The 23,632-nt window shown below is 49.5% G+C and overlaps 3 protein-coding genes across 3 annotated transcripts; 1 reads left to right on the top strand and 2 right to left on the bottom strand.

Annotated features, from left to right (window-relative positions):
- Positions 1-233: 233 nt before the first annotated feature.
- On the bottom strand, positions 234-2,916 carry ATP5PB (ATP synthase peripheral stalk-membrane subunit b). The gene is made up of 7 exons (XM_015885219.3): positions 2,849-2,916; positions 2,686-2,737; positions 2,466-2,611; positions 1,502-1,665; positions 986-1,111; positions 595-774; positions 234-395 (listed from the first exon to the last, which is right to left on the bottom strand). The coding sequence occupies exons 1-7, from the start codon at positions 2,874-2,876 to the stop codon at positions 324-326; spliced, it is 768 nt and encodes a 255-aa protein (XP_015740705.1). The 5' UTR covers positions 2,877-2,916; the 3' UTR covers positions 234-323.
- A 78-nt stretch (positions 2,917-2,994) lies between these two features.
- WDR77 (WD repeat domain 77) lies at positions 2,995-7,475 on the top strand. The gene is made up of 10 exons (XM_015885218.3): positions 2,995-3,269; positions 3,344-3,529; positions 3,637-3,778; positions 3,859-3,908; positions 4,448-4,518; positions 4,889-4,943; positions 5,209-5,280; positions 5,384-5,492; positions 5,623-5,691; positions 5,885-7,475. Exons 1-10 carry the CDS (start codon positions 3,104-3,106, stop codon positions 6,042-6,044), a joined length of 1,080 nt encoding a protein of 359 aa, XP_015740704.3. The 5' UTR covers positions 2,995-3,103; the 3' UTR covers positions 6,045-7,475.
- A 1,213-nt stretch (positions 7,476-8,688) lies between these two features.
- C38H6orf132 (chromosome 38 C6orf132 homolog) lies at positions 8,689-22,538 on the bottom strand. Its single transcript, XM_015885217.3, has 5 exons — positions 22,157-22,538; positions 19,032-19,147; positions 14,689-14,764; positions 11,776-14,467; positions 8,689-11,398 (listed from the first exon to the last, which is right to left on the bottom strand). The coding sequence occupies exons 1-5, from the start codon at positions 22,299-22,301 to the stop codon at positions 11,293-11,295; spliced, it is 3,135 nt and encodes a 1,044-aa protein (XP_015740703.2). The 5' UTR covers positions 22,302-22,538; the 3' UTR covers positions 8,689-11,292.
- Between the last annotated feature and the right edge of the window lie 1,094 nt (positions 22,539-23,632).

The raw sequence follows: 23,632 nt of genomic DNA, 5'->3' as shown, positions 1-23,632 counted from the left end.
TGTCCTATATGAGGATCATATATCCAATCATCTCATTGGGTAGCATTGGGTCAGCATCTCACCTCCAGATGGGTTCACAAATGAACCAGGAACCACAGCAAGCTGTACATGCTGCGGTTGGAATTAATCCCCCACTATAACCTAACTGCAGTGGTTTATTTGCATTACCAATCAGGCTACTGCAAACACACACACACACCACTACTATCACCGAGAGTCAAAGACAGCAAAGATTTTTGTTTGTTGGTTTTAATGACATTTTACAATCAAGAGTTTCCAACAGTGAGTAATGGGGCACCTCAGAGGAATCAGGTACTACATGGTTACACCGACACCTGGGCGTTCTTTGATAGTGCCTTCAGGTCCAAAATGCACTTTGCAATGCTCTCCTTTTGCTGCAAAAGAAAAAGAAAAGGTTTTCAGTAGGAAGTTAAACAAGCAGAGCAATTATTTAGTGCATCTTTTTATTGTCTCTTTGAATGCTCAAAATGAGTTATAGACTGAAAGGAACAATGCTATATAGCTTGTAAGGCAAGCAATATACCTGTAGACTAAGATATAACACAGATTAAGGCAAACAGCAAAAACCAATACCTGCTGAGGAGTGATGCTCTGAATAACATTCTTCTCCACCCACTGAACCATGTGATCTTGTTCTTTCTGCCGCTTCAAGTTCTGCAGAGCCACCTGATAGTCCAGCCTTTTCTTTACTTCATTGTATACTGTCAGCATTCTTTCTCGATAGTTAGCTTCCAGCAACATTGCAATGTTATTCTAGACACAGAAGATGAAATCAACAGATTAATATTTGACAACAAGACAACAGAGCAGAACACAGCCCCCATACAACAGATCATGTAGTGGAACTGGCCTTGTCTGCAACAAATATCTCATAACTGGTTTATTGCTTGTTAGTAACCCAAGGCACCCACATTATGTGATGGAAACAGCAGTAAAAGTGAGCAGCAAAGCTAGAGCTGCATACCCTCTTAGCATCAAAGAGGTAACGGTGGCCTTCAGTTCTCCACTGCTCCTTTTTCTCCTCCTCAATGGCAGTTTCCAGTGCTTTAATTGCTTCATTTTTCACCTCCAAAGCTTTAGCAACTTTCTCCTGAAAGCAGAAACCAAATATATGATTCAGAATTAAAGGAAGCTGCAAAGAAAGCAAGTGATCTGCAACCTACTCCTGAAATTCTGCATTACAAGTTGAGAGAGAAATACCTACACAAGCTAAATTGCATCAGGTTTGAGGATGGCATGACAAGAATTACTGTTCACAACCAACTGTACTTACAAAAGACATCAAATATTTGTGTTTGGTGCTTTCCTTCATTTTTGTCCCCCCAAAGCCATGTAGCAACACCAACATAAGACCTAAAACATACCTCATTTAAGCACAGGTACAAGAATAACAGGCTCGGATTCTATCACAGCCCAGACCTACTTCAGCAGATCAATCAGTTTTTAGCTTCTGCAAAGTTGGATTGCGATTTCTTTTTACCTCATTAAGTTTGTCAGCAAAAGCTGCTACGTCAGCACCGTACTTTTTAACAACATAAATAATGACGGAAAGTATGGAGATAGCTGCAATAGTCTCGTGGTTAATGACGTAGATTTCCTTAGAGAGAAAGTAAAGCAGGAGTCCAGTTCCCAACATGTAAGGCCCTGATAAATAAATAAATCAGTATTATTTGCATTGAAGCGAAACACTTAAAAGCAAATAGATTAACTCCAGGAAACATTCCTTTGTACCATGACCAAAGGCAGAATCAGCTTCAGAGCACCACAGTGGGAAGGACACCACAAGGAGCATTGCATCCAGCTCCTGGCTCTACATAGGACAGCACAAATTCAACCCATTGAGGTGCCTGCTGCAGGCCTAGACTATTGTAAGGCTGTTCAAAGGCACTTAACGCCAGGGATACTACAAAGGCCTCATAATCACCCTCTCATAATAGAGAGGGACCCCCTCATACTCTCATAATAGAGAGAGACCCCCTCATACTCTCATAATAGAGAGAGACCCCCTCATACTCTCATAATAGAGAGAGACCCCCCTCATACTCTCATAATAGAGAGACCCCCTCATACTCTCATAGAGACCCCCTCATACTCTCATAATAGAGAGAGACCCTCTCATACTCCCATAATAGAGAGTAAAAATTCTCCACCTCCTCCTTAAATATCATGCTTTAAACACTTGCAGGATGCTGACTGATGCTGTGTTTTCACTCATACTTTACCTATATTATGTTAGGATTATGGACACATCTAAATAAGCCCAAGTAAATGTTAATTAAAAGCACATCACAGGACTGCAGGGTCTGGAAGGGAAGTCAAAGAGATCTACCTAATAGGTAGATGTGAAATCTGTTTCTTGGGCAGTGAGGAACACAACATATCAACACGAATAAAGCAAATCTGGTACATTAACATCTCTGCCACCTTAACACTCATATATTAACCTGTAACTCCGGTTTTAGGATAGAGAAACTGGAAGAACTCCTCAGGGATCAGCCCATGTCGAACCTCTCCTCCTTTCTCCGGCAGAGGTGGCACAGGAGCCAAGCGCTGCAGCCCGGTGTGAAGCGGCCTCGTGACGTGTAATACGCTGCAATATGAAGGTTCCCATTCAATGCAATAAGAACCAAAGAGAGAAACCCACCCCATCAGCGCGATACTCACCCCACACACACAGGAGGCGACAGGCCCTGCAGGCCCTTCAACACGGCGGGGGCTGTGGGATGAGATGAAGGGCACAGGGCACGTCAGGACGGAGCTCAGACATACCCTCCCCTTCCCCCCAGTTCCCACCCGTTGTTTCCTATAAGGAGCCGTGCCCGCTCACCGGCACGAAGGACGAGACGGGACAACATGGCGGACACAACAACCCTTCGTCCCGGTGACCGCCGGCCGTCTCCACAGCACCAAGATGGCGGCTGGGGAGATCTCGCGAGATTCACACAGAGGGGGGTCGGTCTCGCGAGATGCGACGGCGCGCGCGCGCGCTCTAGGCGGAAGCACGTGGGTCAGCGCCGGTCCCGATCCCGATCCCGGTCCTGGTCCCGGTTCTGATCCCGGTTCTGATCCTGGTCCTGCTGCCATGGAGGAACCACCGCCCGAACAGCCGCCACCCGCAGCTCCTCCAGCACCCACAGCAGGCGGAGAAGAGGAGGAAGGGGTGACAGGGGGTGGCCCGGAATGGAACATCCCACCTAACGCTCCCGCTTGCATGGAGCGACACCTGGAACGGGCTCATTACCGAGCAGGTATCGGTGGGTACGGGGATATGGGAGGGAAATGGGGACACACAACGGGAGCTGAACGGGATCTGAGCCCACAGACGGAGCGTTGCTGCTGGGAGCATCGGGGCTGAGCGGTCGTTGTTGGGCTGGATCCATCTGGGTGTTCGCCGACCCCCGGAGAGCCCCCAGCGAAGGGTTCTGCACCGCCGGGGTCCAAACCGAAGCGGGGGTGGCCGATCTGCGCTGGGTGGCGGATAGAGGCATCTTGGTGGGCTCTGACTCCGGTAAGAGCTGGTCCCAAACCCCCCCCCCCTCCTACCTTTCCCCATCCCCCTTTTCCCCCCTTTCTTTTCCTCCATCCCGAGGTGGGACCCCTCTCTGTGCCCCGCAGGAGCCGTGGAGCTGTGGGAGCTGGATGAGAAGGAGACCCTCATCGTTAATAAGTTCTGCAAGTACGAACACGATGACATGGTGGAGGCGGTGGATGTCCTGGCGGGCAGCACGCAGGCGGTCAGTGGTGGAAGGGATTTCAGGTGAGTGCTCGTCACCCTGCTCCCCCTATACCCCCCTTGGGATGTGGAGCTGGGCACTGATTGCTGCCTCTTACCTGCAGTGTGAAGGTGTGGGACCTCCCACAGCAGACTGTGCTGCATTCATACAGAGGTGAGTGCTCACTGTGTTGCAGGTTGTGGCCCCTATTCTTCAGTCTGTGGAGTTTCTAGCACAATCACACTTATCTATTCATTTCTCAATGCCAAACCTGTGTTATAAGACCCATTTCTTCTCATTTCCAAGTATATTTGAGAATGTCTCTGCTTTCTTCTCTGCTTTCTTCTCTTCTCTGCACCTACATGCGTAATCTAAGCTGTATTTGCATTGAATAACACTCTCTAGAGCTCTGGGAGCTCACACTGTCACAGAGGCCATGCTGTGCTCGCTTCACCTCCTGCCCCTCTGTAACCACCCTCTGGTCTGCAGAGGATTCTTCAAGCTGGTGCACACTGCAAGGACATTGCTGCAATGGTTCTGATTGGGGTTTGGCAGCTTAGAGAGTTAAGAAGCGCTTGGATATCTTTGGGTAGAAGTCATTCTTTGTCTGCTGTGCCTCCAGAGATTCCCACCTCCCTTCTCTGTGTTGTGTGGGCACACAGGGGAATGTTGGATGCAGCCTTTGATGCTCTTTATCCTTGTGCTTTTGGTAGCTCACTCTGATGCAGTGACGTGTGTGGCTGCCTGTCCTGGTAAGGACACCATCTTCCTGTCCTGCGCTGAGGTAAATCTAATTGTATCTGAATCTGCCTGATAAATATGAGATATAATTTGTTTATTTGCAGTTATACACATTTAATGAGAAACCAACCTGTTGTGTTATATATAATCTGCATGCATGTCTTCTTTCAATGTTCCAGTTTGATGGGCTCACCCCATCTGTTAGAGGTTTGTGTTAAAACATTGGAATTCCCAGTTCTTTCCTAGGGTGACTGAAGGAGCTGAGTGTTAATGCCAGCATCGTTTTAAACACAGGAAAGGGGTGATGTGGGTTTGAATGTGGATGGGTAGCAGTAATGCAGTGAATCTGAGTTGATGCCTGCTTCTTCTCCAAGAAAAGGCCTGTAAATATCTTATTTGCTTTGAATTTATAGGATGAAAGAATATTACTCTGGGACACCAGATGCCCCAAACCAGCTACTCGAATTGGTATGTTTCTTAATGCAGTCACTGCTTACGTATGACGTTGTGTGTAGAAATATGTTATTTCATGCCTGAGTTCTTTATGTTCAACCTCAATAACACAGCCTGGCCGCTTGGTTACAGAGGCCCATTAAACCATAAGAATTCGAGCTCTATCACAAAGTAAAATCAGCTTTAAAATAATCATAGTGTTGTAGCTGGGCTATTGTTGTAGGGGTAGGAATGTCTGTATAAGGACCGCTCTCTTCACACCCAGTTTATTTACTTACAGTTTGCAGTGCCTGTAATTACCTCCCTACCTCAGTCCTGTGGCATCCACAGGAAAGTGACATCTTTGCTTTAGGTAAGAAGTTCTCTTACTGTTCATCTTTCACAAGACAAACTGTGGTCTTTCTTTTCACGTGGCAGCTTTGCTGATAACCTCGTTCTCTCTTCTCCCCCTAAAGGTGATGAAAGTGGAACGGTTGCACTAGTAGACACAAAGAATCCTGATTCTGCCCTCAGCTCCATTGTGCACGCCCGACGTATTACGGGCTTTGCATTTTCTGCACATAGGTACTGTCTAAAACAGGAGTGTTTTAGAGTGTACAACTACGTACACTCAAATGCCAGAGTAAAGCATTTTTTTCATTAAAGCTTTTGTGTATTTAATTGTTCTAACCGTGGTCTCTTCTCTGCCCTATAGCTCACCTTTGCTGGCTTCCATCAGTGAAGATTGTACAGTAGCTGTTCTCAACTCAGACCTTTCAGAGGTGTAAGTACCAGACAGTGTATTCACTGGGGCTGTTTCTCTTGCTGATTTCTCACTAATTATTTATGTACCAAAGGGAAGATGAAAATACTCCTTAAACTGGGGAACGTTGTCCTAACAAACAAGTAATTAGGAAGTGTTCAAGCCCATATATTCATAGCAGCATTGCTTCATGGCTGATTGCTCTGTTTTCCAGGTTCAGAAGCCGTTCTCATCGAGACTTTGTCAAAGGTTTATCATGGTCTCCTTCAGACAATGCCTTGCTCACTACAATTGGATGGGATCATCAGGTTTTACATCACACTGTCCCCATACCAACTGGTGAAGCTTCCGGAATCAACTGTGTAAAAGAATAGTTTTATAAACTCATTGGTCCAAATTCCTTCCTGGCATTACTTTGGTTCTCCTGAAGTCGACGATGTTTGTGAACTGGAGTGGTTATGGATTATTGTCTGCCTTGAACCTTGTGACTAAGAAGGTTCCTGTAGTAGTTTTGAGTTAAGCATAAATTAGTTGCAAACCAGACTGTACCACCTCCTCAGGAGTTGGATTCACCTGTGAAAAGACTGCAGTTTTTTATCCTGGAAAAAGAAATAGTGGCTTCAGCCACAGAGGAGCCTTGGAACAGGGAATTAGGTATAATAAAATGAAAGACTTGTTTCTTCAAACCACTCACAGAACGAATAGAAACAGATTATTTGTGGAGGTAAAAAGGAACCACCTTTACTGAGGTAGATGCAAAAGCCTCACCTGAGCAAAGTGTTTGCTGTTGAAATACTTCCTTCCAATGGGGCAGGAAGACGTGTTGGAATTTTAAGGGTAGAAGAGTTACCTTGTTGTCTGTAGTGCCACAGTCAGTGTAGGTTGGTTTTTTGCATCTTCTATTGCAAATAATCCCACTGTGAGCACTGTATGTGCACTTCTGCTCCACTGGTGGGTATCAGTACCAGTGCTTGGTGTGATACATCACGTATGCTGTATGATAAGGATCTCAGCTGCAGTCATTAAACATCTTTGTGATGGTGCATGACATGCTGAAATACCAGGACCTGTAATGCTCAGCATTGCTTGGAGCTGAGAGCAGCTCAGAGGCTTTTCTGCAGCATGCTGAAAGCTGAGAGAAGTTCACTTGACACCACATTTCAGCTTCTCTGTGCTGAATGCAACTTACAGAATAAGGTTTGTGAACAGAAGTTCATATAAGGGGAAAAACTGGACTAAGGACTTGAGTCTTCATTTTGCTGCTCCTGTTATCAGACTGCTTAGTGATAAATAAGGCTCCTGATACACATTCAATGAGTGACTGAGAAGATCAAGCTTTTCCATAATCCCCTCAAAGACTTCACGTAATCCTTAGAGGTTGAGTTTTGTTCTTTAGGTATATTTTTTGGGGGGTAATATAACGTACAACTCAAACCAAACTGTTTCCTTTCAACATATTTAACTGACAATAAATGGCATTGCTCTGCATACATGGCTGCTGCTCCAGGTGTGGCTTTCCTAGAGACAACAGTGGGTTTTAGCAAATGAAACAAACTACTGTTAAAAACAAATGCTACATTGCCCTTACTGTGATAGCATTGCTACACTGTAAACAACTACAATCGTTTTTCAGAGCAAAATTCCCCATCTAGAGCATTGTAATCACAAAGAACAAGTTTCCTCCATGCTGCCCCTTCAAGGAGTTCAAGGCAAAGGTTGTGTATTACAAAGTGCTGCTTGTGAACAAGATGTCTTTGCAAAGGATGGAAGATGGTTTTTAAATAAATCATAGTTTTCATTTACAACTGGCTCTTCAGTTTCACTTTGCTTCCTGTGCAACGCCAAGAGCCAGCTGAGGTCACAGCCCTGGAGTTACAACTGTGCTTAAATAAACTCACCGCATGCAATGCAAGCAGGGACAAGTTTCAAATAGGAAGTTTTAAACCACCTAAGTTCCTCAGCTCACCGTGCTGCAGAGCTCTGCAATCCATGGCAAAAAGTGATATAGTGGTGGAAGATGAGGATCAGGTGGAGAAAAGGTCACTTGGTATTTCATTCCTGTTCTTGTACAGCTGATTAAAGACTTGGCATAGTAGCACATACTGGGCTTCAGCATCCTGCAAGCCTTTGGGTAAAGCTCTGTGTTCCACCGCAGGAGGGCAGCAGCATGACAGCAGAGGTTTGCATGCATGAAAGACCATCTACCCTTTTTACTGCTTGTTTTTTTTCCCCCTACCATCATAAATAAGCACAGAAGTGCATCACTTTATTTAGTAGTTGCTACTGTGTTAGCTTACCAAGGCTATAAGCACTGGGAACCAACAAGGCCATAAGAAGCAGTGTCATACCAGCACAGGGGAAGAACACTGACACCATCACATCGATGCCCACTGACTTACAAGCTATTTGCAAAGGAACTGGAGGACTCTCTGGGTTTCGTGGTGTGCTGATGCTACCCAAACTGCTTCACACCCTGCTTAGGTTTGGGGACACTGCTGTAATATATTGTGGCTAGAGAAAATGCTTCAAGATACATTGCACGCTTCCCTAATGAAGAACCTTGTTTTGTAGCCAGGATTAAAGAGATGAGAATGCAAATAAGTATAATTTGGAGGAGTGGAGAGAGTAAGCCACTCCGAAAACAAGCTGCCTTTTATGTTAGTGCTTGCATTGCTCATCCTGCGTTTTCAATTTTAAGCACAGCATTCTAGTCCGGACTTGCAAATCACTTTGCAAGTTTCATTCCTAATGAAAAGCTCCAAACCAAGAACACTATTTATAGAAACCCAGGCTGAACTGTAAAGCTGCTCCATCAGGCTGCTTAGCCTGCAGGGCATGGGGTGGTTCTGCAGCAATGGGCAGTGAGGAGAGCTGCCTGCTCGTGCTTCTATTATCACTAACACTGTCATAGCAGCTGTTGATTCTGAACCCTAAGCAGAAGCTGTCCCAGCCCATGGGAAAGGTGAAGTTCAGTAGATAAGGCGAGATAATACTGAAAGAAAGTCACACCAGGCATCATAAAACAACACATCCAGAGACATTTAATGCAAGAAGGTTCGTGTTCAGTGGCGCTCATAAATAAGAGACTTTGTTCAAACACTTTACAAGTAGAGCTATCAGTTCTACTACATTAGCAGGTGCTTTAGAGGAGGTTGCAGGGGCTCATTTAAGTTGTATCAAGGCTTAAATGATCACACTGGCAAGAGAGCATTGAGGCAGTAAGAATTCCACTGTCAGCTTTCAGGATGGCTTCTAGTACTATAAGGTCACTTGGCTCTGTTGCCACCTCTGTTTCCCTCCTCTATCGCTAAGTTTATGTAGTAAAGCAACTGGGGGAGAAGGAAGAGAAATGGGAATCAGAGTAAAGCAATGTGTGTGCTGTGCCGACAAGATAACCAAGAGGGGCCCAAAGAAGAGTCCTCACTGCTCATTGCAATGGTCTGCTCCACACCAGCTCTGACACTGATTTCTTTGGAATTCAAACCAAACCCTATGGCCTTGGCCTGTTAAATCATACTGAAATCCTACTATTTTCCTAAAGCAGCAGGGATAGCCTGCAGTGTCTAAAGAACAGAATCGTTTCAATGCTTCAAACATTCACGTTAACCAGTTTTACTGGGAAGTCCTACCCGGTTTCATTACAGCTTAGTCCACATGCATTCCCAGAATGGGTGTTCTTTGAGTAAATAAACGGCTGTTACACAAACCTGCCTTACATTCTTATGCTTCTGCTATTTAATTTAAAGCAATGTCCACCTGCTAGGAACAAAATGCTCCACGCTATGTAGCACCGTATTACAGCCACTTGTGAATTGCATGTCTGAATGAAACAGTAAACATGGAATTCAAAGCAAATGCCAACGTTGGACTATTGGATTTTGCTCCGACAAAACATGAAACTTGTGTTGGGATTGAGCAGAACTGGTAAGAGGAAATTGGATACATGTTAAAGGATTCATCTCCGAGTCTGAAGTCTCCCAGCAAGTCTTGAAAGTAATGTTAGGAATTCATTTGCAGTTTAACTCTATGCAAAAATCCACACCAGGAAGCAAAACCATCAGCTCACAATGTTATCAGTGAAGCTTCTTTGTTTTAGGGGAAAAAAAGCCTGTTGTGCACACAGAGTCTATTGAGCCCAGGGAGTTACTGCCTGGTTCCTCCATAGTCCCTCCTCTCCTCCATAAACCAACATCCAGCCATTTAAACCGTGCTGTTTCAATACCAGCTGGAAGCATTCCAAGTCACTGCGAGTTACTGGCATAAAAACATCCTATGAATTAGCTATTAGGCTGATTATGGTATTTGCGCTCTGGTTTTATTCACAGCAAAGTAAAGTTCAGAACACTTTGAAGCCTCTGCAGCGTTCGGAACAGCTGTTAAATTATTAGGTAGGGCTGGAAATGATGTAAAACAGAATGTCAACAGCGTGACATTAATAAAGATAGCTTCTGAAATCTGCACTGTGAGGGGAAAACTTCTCACCCAGTTTTGAGTCTAATTGTAGAGCAAAATCTACTCGCAACACAAAGCGGAATAAACTTGAATGGAACTAATGATACTGTATGACATTGAGAAGAGAAAGTGCTTTCAATAAAGGTAGACTCGTGTCTCAAAGTGCTTTTAGTTTGTCAGCGATTAGAAAATACTCTCTACAAGTTTTTACACCTATCTTACAGTGATTTGCAGCAAGTTTACCTGGGAGGAAGATTCGCTTCTAACCTCAGAGTAATACACTCCCACTACAGCTGACCGCAGTGTGAAATACCCTCTTTCAGACCACTCTCCTCTCCCATTGCACAACACTGGCTCCTTCAGATAGATCTGCACCAAAGCGTCCATGATGTGCTGATAGAAACAGCTGGAGACAGGTCCCTCAGGTACGTCACACCCCGGAGTGTCAAAAACTTACACCAAAACTGAGTTTATCCATCCCCTAGATTAAAGATCTCACGTTGCCAACATGCTTCACAGCCACCCAGCCAGGCCTCGCAGCCTCCCATGACAAAGAACCAGCAACACAAACGTGCAGGCACCAAAAGGAGTGGGAAAGCAAGGGCTGTGCTTGCAATGCAGCTGCCCCCTGCCCTGGGGATGGTCACTGAGAGCATGATCTGGCTTAAGGCATCAGCGCAATGGGTTCACTCAAGGCTGAGGGGGCGGCGATGCAGGAATCCTCAACTATTCCTATCCAATTGACCTCACGTTCTTAATTCCCCTAAATTCAGATCCATACTTGCTTGCTTCCAATACACACATCCCCAGCTTTGGCTTCTCCCCACTCCCAAGCACAATTAAACAAACAATCTCTCCAGTAACAATGATCTTTAAACTAAGGGTCTTTTCCATTTTAGAAGACCTACCAGGCTGCAAATTTGAAAATAATACTGGGAAAGAGGGAAGAAGAGAAAGAAAAACATCTTTGCTCACATAACAGTAGCTGGTCTGCAGTAACTATGCTCCATGACAGTCTTTTTGAAGAGTCCAAGCCCCAGGTTTGCTCTCCACATTCATCCTCTGCAGTCTCGAGCAGTGTTTGCTGGCCAGGTGGAGAAGACCCCAACCATGCACCTCATTGTCTCTTCCCAGCAAGATGAAGGCAGTGGAGCAGCCCTATGGTTGAACCTATCGGTGCCCACTCTGGTAGGTGTAGGAGATGGGTTGCCGTGCCCCAGGTCTGACTGTGAAGGTGTTGGTGGGTCCACCATACTGCGAGCTGCTGTGGGCAGGTCTGGAAGGAAAACAGTGGGGAAAGTCACCAAAAAGCAAAGAAACCAATTGTCTGTATTCAAAACAGTTATACTCTACTGAAGCAAGACAGTTACAATAGAAGCTTTCCTCTTTTCCCCACAAGAAGCCCCTCCATGCAGCAGCCCCCCACCCATGGCTGCAGATATGAGTGTGGCAGTGAGTGCCAACCCCAGCTTGTCATCAGTTATGGCCTCTGGGCTGCTCTTACATCTTCACCATGGAGCTGGTGGAACAAGAGCCACCACAAAGCCCTTATCTCTGCCATTTGTGGCAGATGACCCAAGGTGTTGCTTTCCCATCAATTTCTCAGCCCAGGGCTGTGCTAACAACCAGAGATCAGTTCAGGGAGGCACGTACCTGCCAGCTCCTAAGAAGTCCCCATTCTGCCCCTTGTACTTGGCATCAGTTCCGCTGTATGACCCAGCTTTCCCAGCTGCATCAATGGAGGTGCGCCTGCCCTGTGTGCTACCGGGGCCGTTCCAGTGGGTAGAGCTGAGGCGGCGGGTCCCATCCCCAGCTGAGGAGCTGTATGCCCCAGAGCCATAGGATGAGAGCACTGTGCCTCGGGCAGCTGCTCTGGGGTAGGATTGCTCAGGCTCGGAGACATAGAGCCTCTTTTTGATCAGCGGGCGGCTGCTCGGCCCTCGGTTGAGATAACCAGCGGAGCTGCTGTAATCTGGACATGGGGGTGCCAGGTCACCATTCCTCTTGCTGTGCTCTGAGGGGTCCTGGCTGCTCCCATAGCCATAACCACGGCTGTAACCAGGCCACCTGTAGTACCGCGGTGTATCCGAGCTCCGGCTGCAGTCAGGGAAGCTGGGGGACTTGTGGTTCCCTTCACGGCTCTGCAGGATCCCATTGAGCTCATCCACTTCATTGCTGAACTCAGGGGGTGGGGGGATGATGGTGTAATCCAGCGCCGCCTCGCTGTTCTCCTCCTCATCTCCAGGCATGGCATGGTGGGGAGGGTCAGGGGGCTTTGGCTGCCCTTGCTCCAGCAGACCCCTCAGCAGGCTGGAGGCTGCAGCCCGCTGCTGCCCCTCACCCACCACCCTGCCCTGCTCTGAGGAACTGGAGAAGGATGGTGGCTTGTTCTGTGCTGCCAAAGGTCGGGGCACCACGGTGAAGGAGTAAGGCTTGGATTCATGGCGGTAGAAGCTGGTGCTGGAGGTGGTTTCTGATGCGGTGCTGCCAAATTTGGTGTGTAATGGTCTGGCTCTTGGCTGACCCCCCACCTCATTGCCTGAGCGGCCCCGCTGTGCCCGCTGCCGGGCTGCCAGCAGCAGTGCCATGGGAGAACCCCGCTCTACCCGCTCTCCTGTCACCGGGTGGATCAGCACCTCCTCCTGCCCTGTGCCTGGGACTCCTGGGGGGCTGCTGGCTGAGCTTGGGGGGCAGGCAGGCTCAGCTTCACCAGCCCCAGCCCGATGCACTTTGTACTGGAAGATGTCAGCGCTGGGCTGTGGTGCTGGGGAAATTGGGGGTGATGGGATGGGGGGAGCTGGTGGCTCCTCCACTGCTCTCTGAGGTGAGCCCGGGGCACTCACACTGCTGTCAGGGGAGCAGGGAGCAGGGGTTGAGCTCTCTGTAGCCTTATTAGCAGCAGGGATGATGATGGGAACAGGATGTTCCTCCTGCTCTGTTGCCTTCTCCACAACTGCAGCAGCTGCTGGAGCTGGCAGTGAGCTCAGGGCTGGTTTTGGCAGCGTGGTGTCTCCTGGCTCAGGAGGGCTCAACCCTGAATGCGAGGCACTGCCACCATCCTCAGGGCTCTGCTTCTCACCACCGAGCCCCAGGGCTGGCTTCCTCTCCTTCTTCATGGAGAACACAGCTTCCAGCTCACTCTTGATCTTCTTCACGCTGTGGGGCTGTGCAGTGGGGTTGCTCTCCACAGCTGGTTGTGCTGCATTGGGGTGTCCCCCCATAGTACTGGGGCTGCTCCCAGACCCCTCTCTTTTCTCGCTCTCCTCTCCTGTAGCTGATGATAAAGCTTTTCCAGCAAGCCTGGCTCCATCATGCCCATGGCTACCAGTATGGTTGGTGCTGCCATTTGCAGGCTGGGGGGCAGCTGGCCCCTCTGGCTGCCTCTCATCCCTCCTGGGGGATCGCAGTAGGGCTGACAGCTCATGCTGCAGCTGACTGAGGTTGCTGGGATCCTTCCAACTGTTCTCACAAGGTGGATAGTCCGGAGGGGGCAGCTCCAGGTCGTTTGCAGTGATAACTTCAGATTTTGGAGGAGAGTCTCTGCTGTCTGTTTTTGGCTTTGGCTCTGAGCTGGGCACTGAGGATCGGTTGCTGAGCACAGTGCCTGGCTTGGGGCTCAGCGGCGGAGGGGCTGCCTTGGTGAAGGGCTGTCTCAGAGGCAGATTTCTTTCCTTGGCTTCTCCTGCATGAGCTTTGGCTGCGGGTCTGATGGTGAAGCAAGGTGGGAGGGGAGGCCGTGCATGGGGCTGCCGGGTGAAGGGCTCAACACGGGAAGGCTGGCTCTCCTGCATGGGGATGGAGGAGGATCGAGCTGGAGCCGGTGGGGGCACCTTGAAAGACCTGGGGAAGGTGAGGTGGGGCTCAGGGCACTGCTTAGGGGGCTGCGGGTTCTCCTCTGCACTGGGGGCAGCCGGCACCTTGGTCTCAGAGGGACAGAGTGGCCCTTCATCATCCACCTGCCTCGTGTTCAGCACTGTCTCAGACTTCCACTTGGAGATGCCATTGCTGAAAGGCACAGGGGCTTTGTTGAGCGGTGGGGCCGGTGGGATGAAGTCCGGAGGTGCTGGTGTGGTGGGGGAGGGCAGGGTGGGTTCTGGGGGTGGTGGAGGGGCCATGGCAGGGGGTGGTGGCACTGACTCAGGTGGTGGCAGCACTTCAGGTGGTGGAGGGGCTGGTGGGGCTGCAGGTGGAGGTGTGAGCGCCCGCACTGTTGGAGGGGGTGGTGGGGGCACTGATGGTGGTGGAGGGATGTCCTCATCCTCATCTTCCCTCTCAAGAGCCTGTGGGCGCAGGTCCCCCACCGAGCTGTACATTCGGTAGTTCCCATTCATCTGGGAGCCATTGCCTGTAAGGAATTACAAGAGCAGGGTGGCATGAGAACAGATTCATTTTCAATGACCTGAACAAGTTATCAATAGCAGGTCTGTTTTTAGCATTAAAATCTCAGGATCAGAATCTCTGTCTGCTCCAGTGCGTGGCACATGCACACTTCCTTCAAAGGATCCCCCCCAAGCCCAAGGGATTATTGAATGCATTTCACTGAAGGACTTTGGAAAGATCCCTTACCAAGAGCTGCCTTTTCCTCAAAGTCTTCTGGCACTGATGGTGTTGGCACAGCCACTCCATGGGATTCCTGGGCATTCTGTTGAGAAAACAGAGCTGTTTTATGTCCAGGGATTTAGAATAAAGGGCTGACAAGCAGGCAGTAGGTTGTATAGCTGGTAATCTAAGCAAACAGAAACCTGATGGGATCCAGTGCCACTTCCTAGCCATGGAGGGACTGCAGCAGCTGCTGTTGATGCTATTTAAGTGGACACGGGAAGCAGTCGAGGTTGCACAACCCACAGGACACAACTCTCCCTGCTAGTCAGGTGCAGACAGGCTGAAAGGAGCGTGGTTGTTTCACACCCAAGCTCAGGGCTCCACTACTTGACATCAGCATCATTAGCTTCTCACCATTCACCTATCAAGTCAATTTAATCTCTCTCTCTGGTTTTGTGGGCATTGCTTTGCAGCAAGTCCTGACAGCCTCTGCCACAGCCACTCAAGCTGCAGAAAAGGCTTCCAAGGTTTTTGGGCAACTCTGGCACCAGCATATCTGAACAGGCCAGGGAAAACTGCTGTGTGGTTTGTTTCACTCTCAATCACTCCCTTAACATTCATGCTGAAGATTCAGCAGCACATTTAGCTGGTGCAGGACCGTGCAATTTAGCAGCCTACACATCTGTGAGGATGCCCACAGCCAGAGCAGCTGGGGTAATTACAGCCACCCACTGGGAGATATTCAAGGCATAGTGACTCACCCAAAGTGCTGACCAGGGCTCCTGTGTCCTGCCTGCCAAAAGCAGAAAGGCTCTCCTCCTTCCTGCAGTGACTCACTGTAAGGTTGGGGTTGCTCATGAAATGTACGGTAATGCACCCATGGCTTAAACACAACCTGATGCTGAATCAGGCTGCCACGCAGACGCAGCGCGTTGGGCTTCCAGATCCCAGTGCTGAGAAAAGCCATAGAGAGGACAAACTCCTGTAGGCAGGAGATGGGTACACACCACTATGTGGGCTCTGCCTTCCCAGGCCAGCCCTGTTGCACTGCTGTGTGCAAAGGAGACACTCCTCAGCCTGCACCATGTCTGCGCAGTGTCTAGATAATGATTGAGCCAGTGCCCTTTGCCTTTCGCTGGTACCAGCACTGTTTCCACAGGAGATTGCTATAGGATTCCAAAGTCTGTTTGCTTAAAGGCTAAGCTCAGTGCCTACAGACAGCCCTGTGCAGGGCACAGGCAGCACGTGAGCATTACACACCGGGTGTAAGGAGACTGGGAACGTGAGCTGCTGGGGCTGAGCTGACTTCAGCAGCAGCCCAAGCTCCTTCAGAAGGTCCCTGTGTCCTTCCCATTCCCAAACATGCACTAAGGCTATTGCCCTTGCGAAGTCTATTGTCCTGCTGATGACCAAATACCCTCTACAACCGCAAGTGAGTGAGCCAGGTAAAGGCAAGCCCAGAGGAGAGTGAATGGGAGCGCAGAGCTCATGGCATTGAGCAACTGATCAGGGAACTTCTCTCTGCCATTCCTAAAGGCACAACACAGAGGAAGGATCCTCAGCTTCAGCTGAAAGCCAGAAGGAAGATGAAGGGTAACAGAGACACTTCAAGACCAGAAAACAAAATCGTCCAATGCGACCAAATTCCAAAGGCCAAAAGGAAAGAGGCAGCAGTACCCATTTTCCATGGAGATTCATTGCTGCCAGACTCCAGAACACACTGCGGGTTCCTGCTCATTTACAGGAGAACAGGAACGTCTGAGTGCTCGTTAGACCTGAATCAAAAGCAAAGTATGCATCACACGTTTGGATAGCAGTAGGTAGAAAGGGAACAGCAGACAGAAGAGATCTATGCAAAACTGAAGGAAACAAAGTCCACACATCATAAATGAGACTTTTTGGACACGTTTCTCCAACAGGTCCTAAAAACTGGACAAGCCTGTTTTACACTCAGAATTTCTGTGGCAGTCGCTAATGTTCAGCATCTGAAAACCCACCCATCCTCACTTCACAACTTGGCTTCTAAAATGGAAAGCATCTCCAATGCACTGCCAGCCTTAAGAGATGACCAGAAAGATTATTTCCCTCTCATGTGTTTGCTAGGGGTGTGACCAGCCCCAAGCTCCTGCTGATTCACAACAGGCTGCCCAGCTTGTGGGTGGTGCACCAGGAACCTGCATTTCCAGTTTGTGGTGCTCGAAATCAGATTTGTGTGCTGAGGATCCTATTAGGGTGAGCTTTCACTGTAACAACCAGGAATCCCTTTTCAGCATTGAGACAAAACCAAACATCCTCTGTCTCCAGTGGAAGAGCTCACCTGTCCTCATGGTCCTCAGCTCCCCTCAGTCTTTCCCATGCATTCAGAACCATAGAGTTGTTTGACATAGAAGGAAGCCCCCAAAACCATCTGGTTCCACTGCCCTGCACAAAGCAGGGACATCCATCAGGTGCTCAGAGCCCTGTCCTCTGTCTATAGGGACAGGGTACCACCTCTCAGGGCTGTCGATGCCCACTGGTGTGCAGGGAGGGCTGCAGAATGCTGCCATGCAGGGAGCAGGCACTGCAGGGCAGGGTGTGTGCATTGCCTGACTCAGCTGCCCAGGAGCTGCTCCCCATCATGCTGCTGGCTGGGGAATGCAGAGGGGTTGGGTGGGAAGAAGGGGTTAAAGCTGCAGAACAGCCCAGCACAAATATGCGTGTGGCAGCAGAAGCGTCTGTGCCAAGACAAATCATCATCAAACCTGATCAAAATAATGCAAATAATCAACCCAAACTGGTCCTCAAAAAAACAACGTGGCTTACACCTACTTCTGATTTCTTCAGTTAAATACTCTCAGAAGAGGAGTACTGTGATAAGGATCCATTACTCTGGGAGAAACCCCCCAGACCACCAATGTTACTGAAGGCAGCAGGAAAACAACATTGCCAGGTTGACAGCCTCAAGTATTTATTCCATTTGTGCTGTTTACTCCAGTACCACCCCTTCACTTCCACTAGGAAAATGTCTGGAAGCTCTAAGATGCAAAAACCTAGAAAACACTATGGGGTACCAGCTATGGACAGCTCTATAGCCTCCCCCCTCACTGTCCTCCCAATGACACCTGTGCAACCCACAAATGAATTGCACCCAGGTGACAGCAGACCAGCCCTTCTGCTGCAGGTGATGACTGCTCTGAAGGATGAGGATGTACAAGGAAAACATCCCTTGCTTAGACAGGATGTGCTTGTCAAGACTAAGTGTGTTCAGTGACCCGTGCGTATCACTTCACATTTAGCTGTCACCATCCCCAAACTACTTCTGAGCAACCACACACTTCCCTGTATCTACATGAGGTAAGACCACCAGAAAGGTGTGTTATACAGGAGGACAGCTTGCTCAGCACGAGTGGCAGTGCAGCACCAGAGCCAGCACTGAGCACCTGTGGCTTTTGGAGGCAGCAGCATCCCAGCTGTGGTCCAAGTGTGCTGGCACTCCTTACCTTGGGCACTGGCAGTTCTGCTCAGAGCTACATCCCATAGACAGAGATTGGGAAAAATAACTGTCCAGCAGCCACAAAGCTTTGTGATAGTGTCCTGATAACACAGGTGTGACAACTGCCCACAGCTGCTTGGATGCAGAGAACAAAACCCATTGACCTGTCCCATCCCCAGCCACGCTGGGTGGAGGAGCTCTAAACAGCGGTGTGACTTCAACCACTGCTAATTCATCAAGCAACACAATGATGTCACCTTCGGGGTCAGCCCTGACACACACATGCTGCTCTTCCCTCCATGCCAACCTTTGGACAGTGACAGAATCTTTGCAGAAGCCAAACTCCTTATAGAATAAGAAATAATGCAGCTTAGTCACTCCCTGCTTGCTGAGCTGGTCATGTTTGACATTCACATCTGGTGTTTGCTATGGGACACGAGAGATTCTACTCCTTTGTCTCACACCAAAACAAAGAGATTTGGAGCTGGTGCAGCCCATCAGGTTTTGTAGGCACCTGCTGCATCACCTCCTCTTTCCTGTGCCAGAAACAAGAGCTTTCCTCCTTCTCTATCCAGTATGATGCCGGATCAGAGACTGCCAGCAGTGGTTACACAAAGAGCAGCGCCAGCCAGATCTGTTCATCTACACACTCAGCAATTCTGACAAAAATGTAAGTACAAGGCAGATAATGCTCACATCTCTCACCCAAGCATCTCGCCTATTTCCAACACAAGCCTTGAACTCAAATCACCTCCTAATCCCTCGCATCCATTATCATTACAGAATGGTTTGGCTTTTCATTTCTTTTCTCCCCCCACCAGGAATGGGGTTGAGGGAAGGAACCAACCTGGCTGGTTCTGGGCATCAGCCCCCAGCATTGATGGCCAACACTCACCAGGGGTAGGAATGTCAGCAGCGGCCGCACTCTGGGACGAGGCTTCAACGTTGCGGTTCCAGAGTCAGTCATCGTCCCAAATCGATTGTCACCATAATAGACTTCAATCACATCCCCTGAGAGGAAGAAAGGACTGTTAGCAGCAGCACAGCATTCAGGGTAGCAGGGAAACAGCTTCAAAAAGTGCTGGGGAGGGTTTGCTTTATCTGCATCCAGGAATAAGCAAGGAGCATCACATTGTGTAGGGGATGGGAGCTGAGGAGGCAGGTCTGGGATTCAGGTGCTGGAGGTGGGAGAGCACAGCCATCTCTCTGACAGGCTCATTTCTAATAGCAACTAAGCAAAGTCTACCTCGGAGGACCAAATATCAGCACAAGCATCCAATTCACTCCCCATGAAATGCCATGATGAGCACAGAGCCCTGGCACTGTGGGCAGAAGCTCTCAGGCCCTGCTGGTTCCCAGCCCTGTGCTTCTACCTTCAGCCACACCTCTTGGGTCGGTTTATTTCTGACGGAGAATAAAGCTCATAAAATTACTTTAATTGCGTTCTTTGTGTCTGATGAACAGCATGAACTTACAAGCAGAAGCTCTGAAGTGTGTAAACCCCACCTTGGCTAGAAGGAGATACACCAATGATTCCCAGCCAAGCAGACCACCACTGAATATGGGGGTCTGAAAAGGAAGGGGGAGCATGTAAAGCAGCCGTGACCAGGGAAGGTCAGCAGCTCCCACCCAATAGAGTTTGATAGCAAAGAGGATAAAGCAGAAACCAATCCTTCTGCTCCAGAACACTGATGCTGAGAAGTAAACAGACTTGTTTTCTCCTTGAGAAGTTTGGAAGCACGGTGCTCAAGCTCCCATGCTAAAGCGTGAAGCGCAGAAATAGCTGCTGTCAAGTTCCATACTGTAATTAAAGGCTGAGGAGCAGAAGAGCAAAAGTTGCATAAACTCAATGGTAACAGAGGGCTGTGGCTCCATGCATCCACCACCTCCAGGCAGGGCATCTGCACAGCTGACCACGTCCCCTCCTCATGCAAGCAGAGCCCCTGGTGGGGTCTCTGGGCAACCCTGGGCTGTCATAGTAGACAACCATATCTGATGCTAAGGCTTGATAAACAGAGTAGAAAGGAGACATCAGGCATTGCATACATATGGACAAGACCAGGAGGCAGGGCAGCTTTTCTCTAGGATAGTAAATGAATCAGAGCAGGTCCAACTGGGGCTGGGATGGATGGAATGCAGTCTTACACTGCAGAGTAGAAATCATTAAACAGGAACCCCTCCTGCTGAACAAACTCAAACACCTCCAAGGGACTTCAGAGAGCCTGCGGGCCTTCCTCTCATTGGCTGCAAGAAGCTCTGCTCTCTGGGGATCTGCAGAGATCAGTCAAGGAGGAAACAGGGGTTTACAGCAAGTTCAGTGGAATAAGAAGAGGGCAAATGCTTAAGTGAATCCCCACAGAAGTACTTTCTTCACTTAGAGTGAAGGAATTGGCCACAGTGGGGGCTGGACATGACTCAGGAGGGGTGAAAGAATTCAGTATAACCATAAGTTGTAGCACCAGATCCAGCAGGCACGCAGGCTTCTGTTTCCTATCACAGGTTGCCCTAATGTACAGCCAGGGGTATCCACCATCCTCTGTCCTCATGGACTTCCCTGAGATGCCAGCAAGTAATTACTGTTATTGTTAATTTTGCATAACCCCTTGGGTAACCCCACATTCAGCAAGAGCCAAAGCCAACACAACATGGGAATGTTGATTCAGACAGCTTTGTGGAGCAGAGATAGAGCGGTTCAGAGACCTGAAATAATGAGAGAACTTCCTATGAAGACATTGAGCAAGTAAACTCAGTGAGAAAACGTATTAAAGATCACAAGGTCTTTGATCCTAGATTACTAAGCATCTCTAACCCGAATGCATTTAATTAAAGTAAAATGAAGTGCTTGTAGTTGTGCTTTCTTTGCTAGATAAACAGGAACTGCCTGCTGCAGGTCTGTCACCAGCAATGCTCTGTTTCCTGGAAGGAGAGTTTGGGGAAGTTCTGAAGCCATGAGGAGCAGCTGGGCCTGGCTGCTACTCTGTGGCATTCAGACTGTTTTGAAGTCATTTGTGTCCCTTCAGTTGTGGGGAAACAAAATAAGTGATTTACAACACATGCAATGGAACTCCTTCCTACTCCAGGGTGGGTTGCATCACCTGGAGCAGGCACAGTACGGCCAGGAACCGCAGCGAGGAGGCGGCAGCAGTCCCTACGTTCAGGAATCTCTGAGTCAGTGACAGGCAGACCTACACCCTTCCCACGTTGCTTAACTTCTGTTTACTTTGTATGAAAAAAGTAAGGTGGGGATTAGGGCAGGGGACTCTTTTAGGCAGCAACTATGGCATGTTAAGATGCAGCAAACCCTTGAGCGGCACGAGGCTTCATGGGGTGAGAATAAACCATTTGGGATCCAAGAGAGCCTGGAAGCATCACCCCACTCATTGAGCACACACTGCATGTGTCACACCACAGCCATATAAATGAATTAATGGCACAAACGCCGTGAGGACGGCAGGATTCAACCCAACCGCCTTCATTTATTCACAAGTCTTCTGGCTTTTGCTCTACACAGCAGCTCCTACACCTGCAAGGAATGCCTTTGTACTGCGCCGCAGCCATGGGAGTCCACTGGGCAGCAAACACGCAGCAAGTTTGTTGTTGGCTTTTTGTTTGTTTGCTTTTAACTCAAACCACATCAGAGAGAGGCCCGAATCCCGCTCACACTCACAGCAGGCAGAAAGCAGCGATTTACCCTCCGAGTTTGAGAGTTGCACGAAACTCCGTCACGTTTTATCCGATTTCCATCAGCGGCCTTCGGGGCGTAACTGCGCTGCGACGGCAGCCGGGGAGCAGCGCTATAGGTTCCGCTGGGACCTCAGACGGCCAAACCCAACCTACAGCGGCCTCTACCTCCCCGGCTGCACCACCATCAGCCCGGCCCCCTCCTCCATGTGCCTCCCCCAGGGCGCAGCGTTGCGATCACAACCAAAGCGATACTCAAGCTCCCCCCTCCCCACCTCCCGGACCGCCCCCTCCCCACTTTATCCCCCCGTTGCAGCACGGAGGATGGTGAGCACTGACCGGTGCCGCCCGCACTGTCGGAGGTCACCTCCTGGCTGAAGATCCAAGGTGGGTTGGTGGCAAAGAGCGAAGCTGCGGTGGCTGTGCCGTGTTTCTTGCCGAAGAGGCGGCTGAAGGTGCCCTGAACGGAGTGATGCTTCTTCATGGCGGAGGGTTCGGCCGCTCCGCTCCACTCCCGGCACCGAACCTCCAAGCGGCACCGGGCCGCTGGGTGCGGGAGGCAGCGGGCAGGGAGCGAGCGGAGCGGCCGGAATACCTGGCTCCGCCCGACCCCGCCTCCATCAGGTGCCAGCCCGGCCCCGCTCCTCCTGCCTCCCCCTCAGCCCCAGGTGTAGACGTTCAACTCTTCCGTCTCGTCCCCAGCGTGGCGAAGCTTTTGCCCGACGGTTGTTTGCCTGCCCCGCTCTTGGGCAGCGCTCCCATAAGCACAGCGCTCACATAAACCTTGAGTTGGGGGGGACCCTTAAAGGCCATGTGGTCCCTCTGCCCTGCAGTGCACAGGGACCCCCACAGCTCTATCAGGTGCCCACCCGTTCCCGAGTCGGTTTTCCACCACCACCATTTAGCAAAGCCCCATTCACACGTGCAGACCCCCCTGCAAACACCAACCCCCCGCAGTGCTGGCAGCTGGGCTATTTCAATCACAACACCTGAAAGACAGCACAGATTGATTGACCTGAGATCGTTTTTTTTCTGCAGCGTCCCCACACTGCCATCCATTTCCTGTCCCACAAGAAAGAGCTGAGGGTTAATGAGTAACCTTGGTTATTAATAAATGATGGGGCTTACGGGAGAACTTTAAACCCCAAATGATCGTCAGAACATTAACTCTGAAGCACAGCTATGGAGTGAGGTCCTCCTGTCTTGCTGAGGGGAGCTGATAGACCGACCATGATGGCTCTGGGGCTGTTACAGGCTGTGATATATCAGAGTCTTTCCAGGATGCAGCTGGATCCACTGACAGCCCTCACCCATCCTACAGGCTGATGCTGCTGGGGTGGCTCCCAGCCTGATGTGCTCTGTAATTAGTGGGGCTCAGCCCTCGGGACTGTTACCTTAACTGCTGCTTATGGGGAGGTGGAACGGAAGCGATAGTGTAAACTTCTGTCTGAGAGCATCTCCTGCACACCCCGGGGGCTGCAGCCATGGATCAGGGGAGAGGGGCACCTCTGGGAAGCAGAAATCAAATGTGAGGAAGGAGCCACATGCTGGCAGATGGGTGAAACAAAAGCATTGTGTGTTATGTGCAAAGGACACAGCATCTCTGTGAGGTTTGCCAGGTGTATGTGCTGAGCTGATAGTCACAGCCTTTGACTGAGCAAATGGAGCAGGGCAGGCAAGGAAAGTCATGAGAAAGGGGAAGGAGAAGAGGAACTGTTCTGCCAGCTGACTCCATGGCACTGAGACAGCCCTGTGAGCTCTGCCGTGATGGAACACTGCTGTGTGAGGCTCTCTTTGATCCCAGCACAGGTGAAC

This window comes from Coturnix japonica, chromosome 38 (assembly GCF_054131305.1).
Source record: "Coturnix japonica strain WE chromosome 38, WE-NBRP24, whole genome shotgun sequence".
NCBI lineage: Eukaryota > Metazoa > Chordata > Aves > Galliformes > Phasianidae > Coturnix > Coturnix japonica.
The sequence above is the reverse complement of the archived record's forward strand: the minus strand, read 5'-3'. Positions and strand labels throughout refer to the sequence as shown.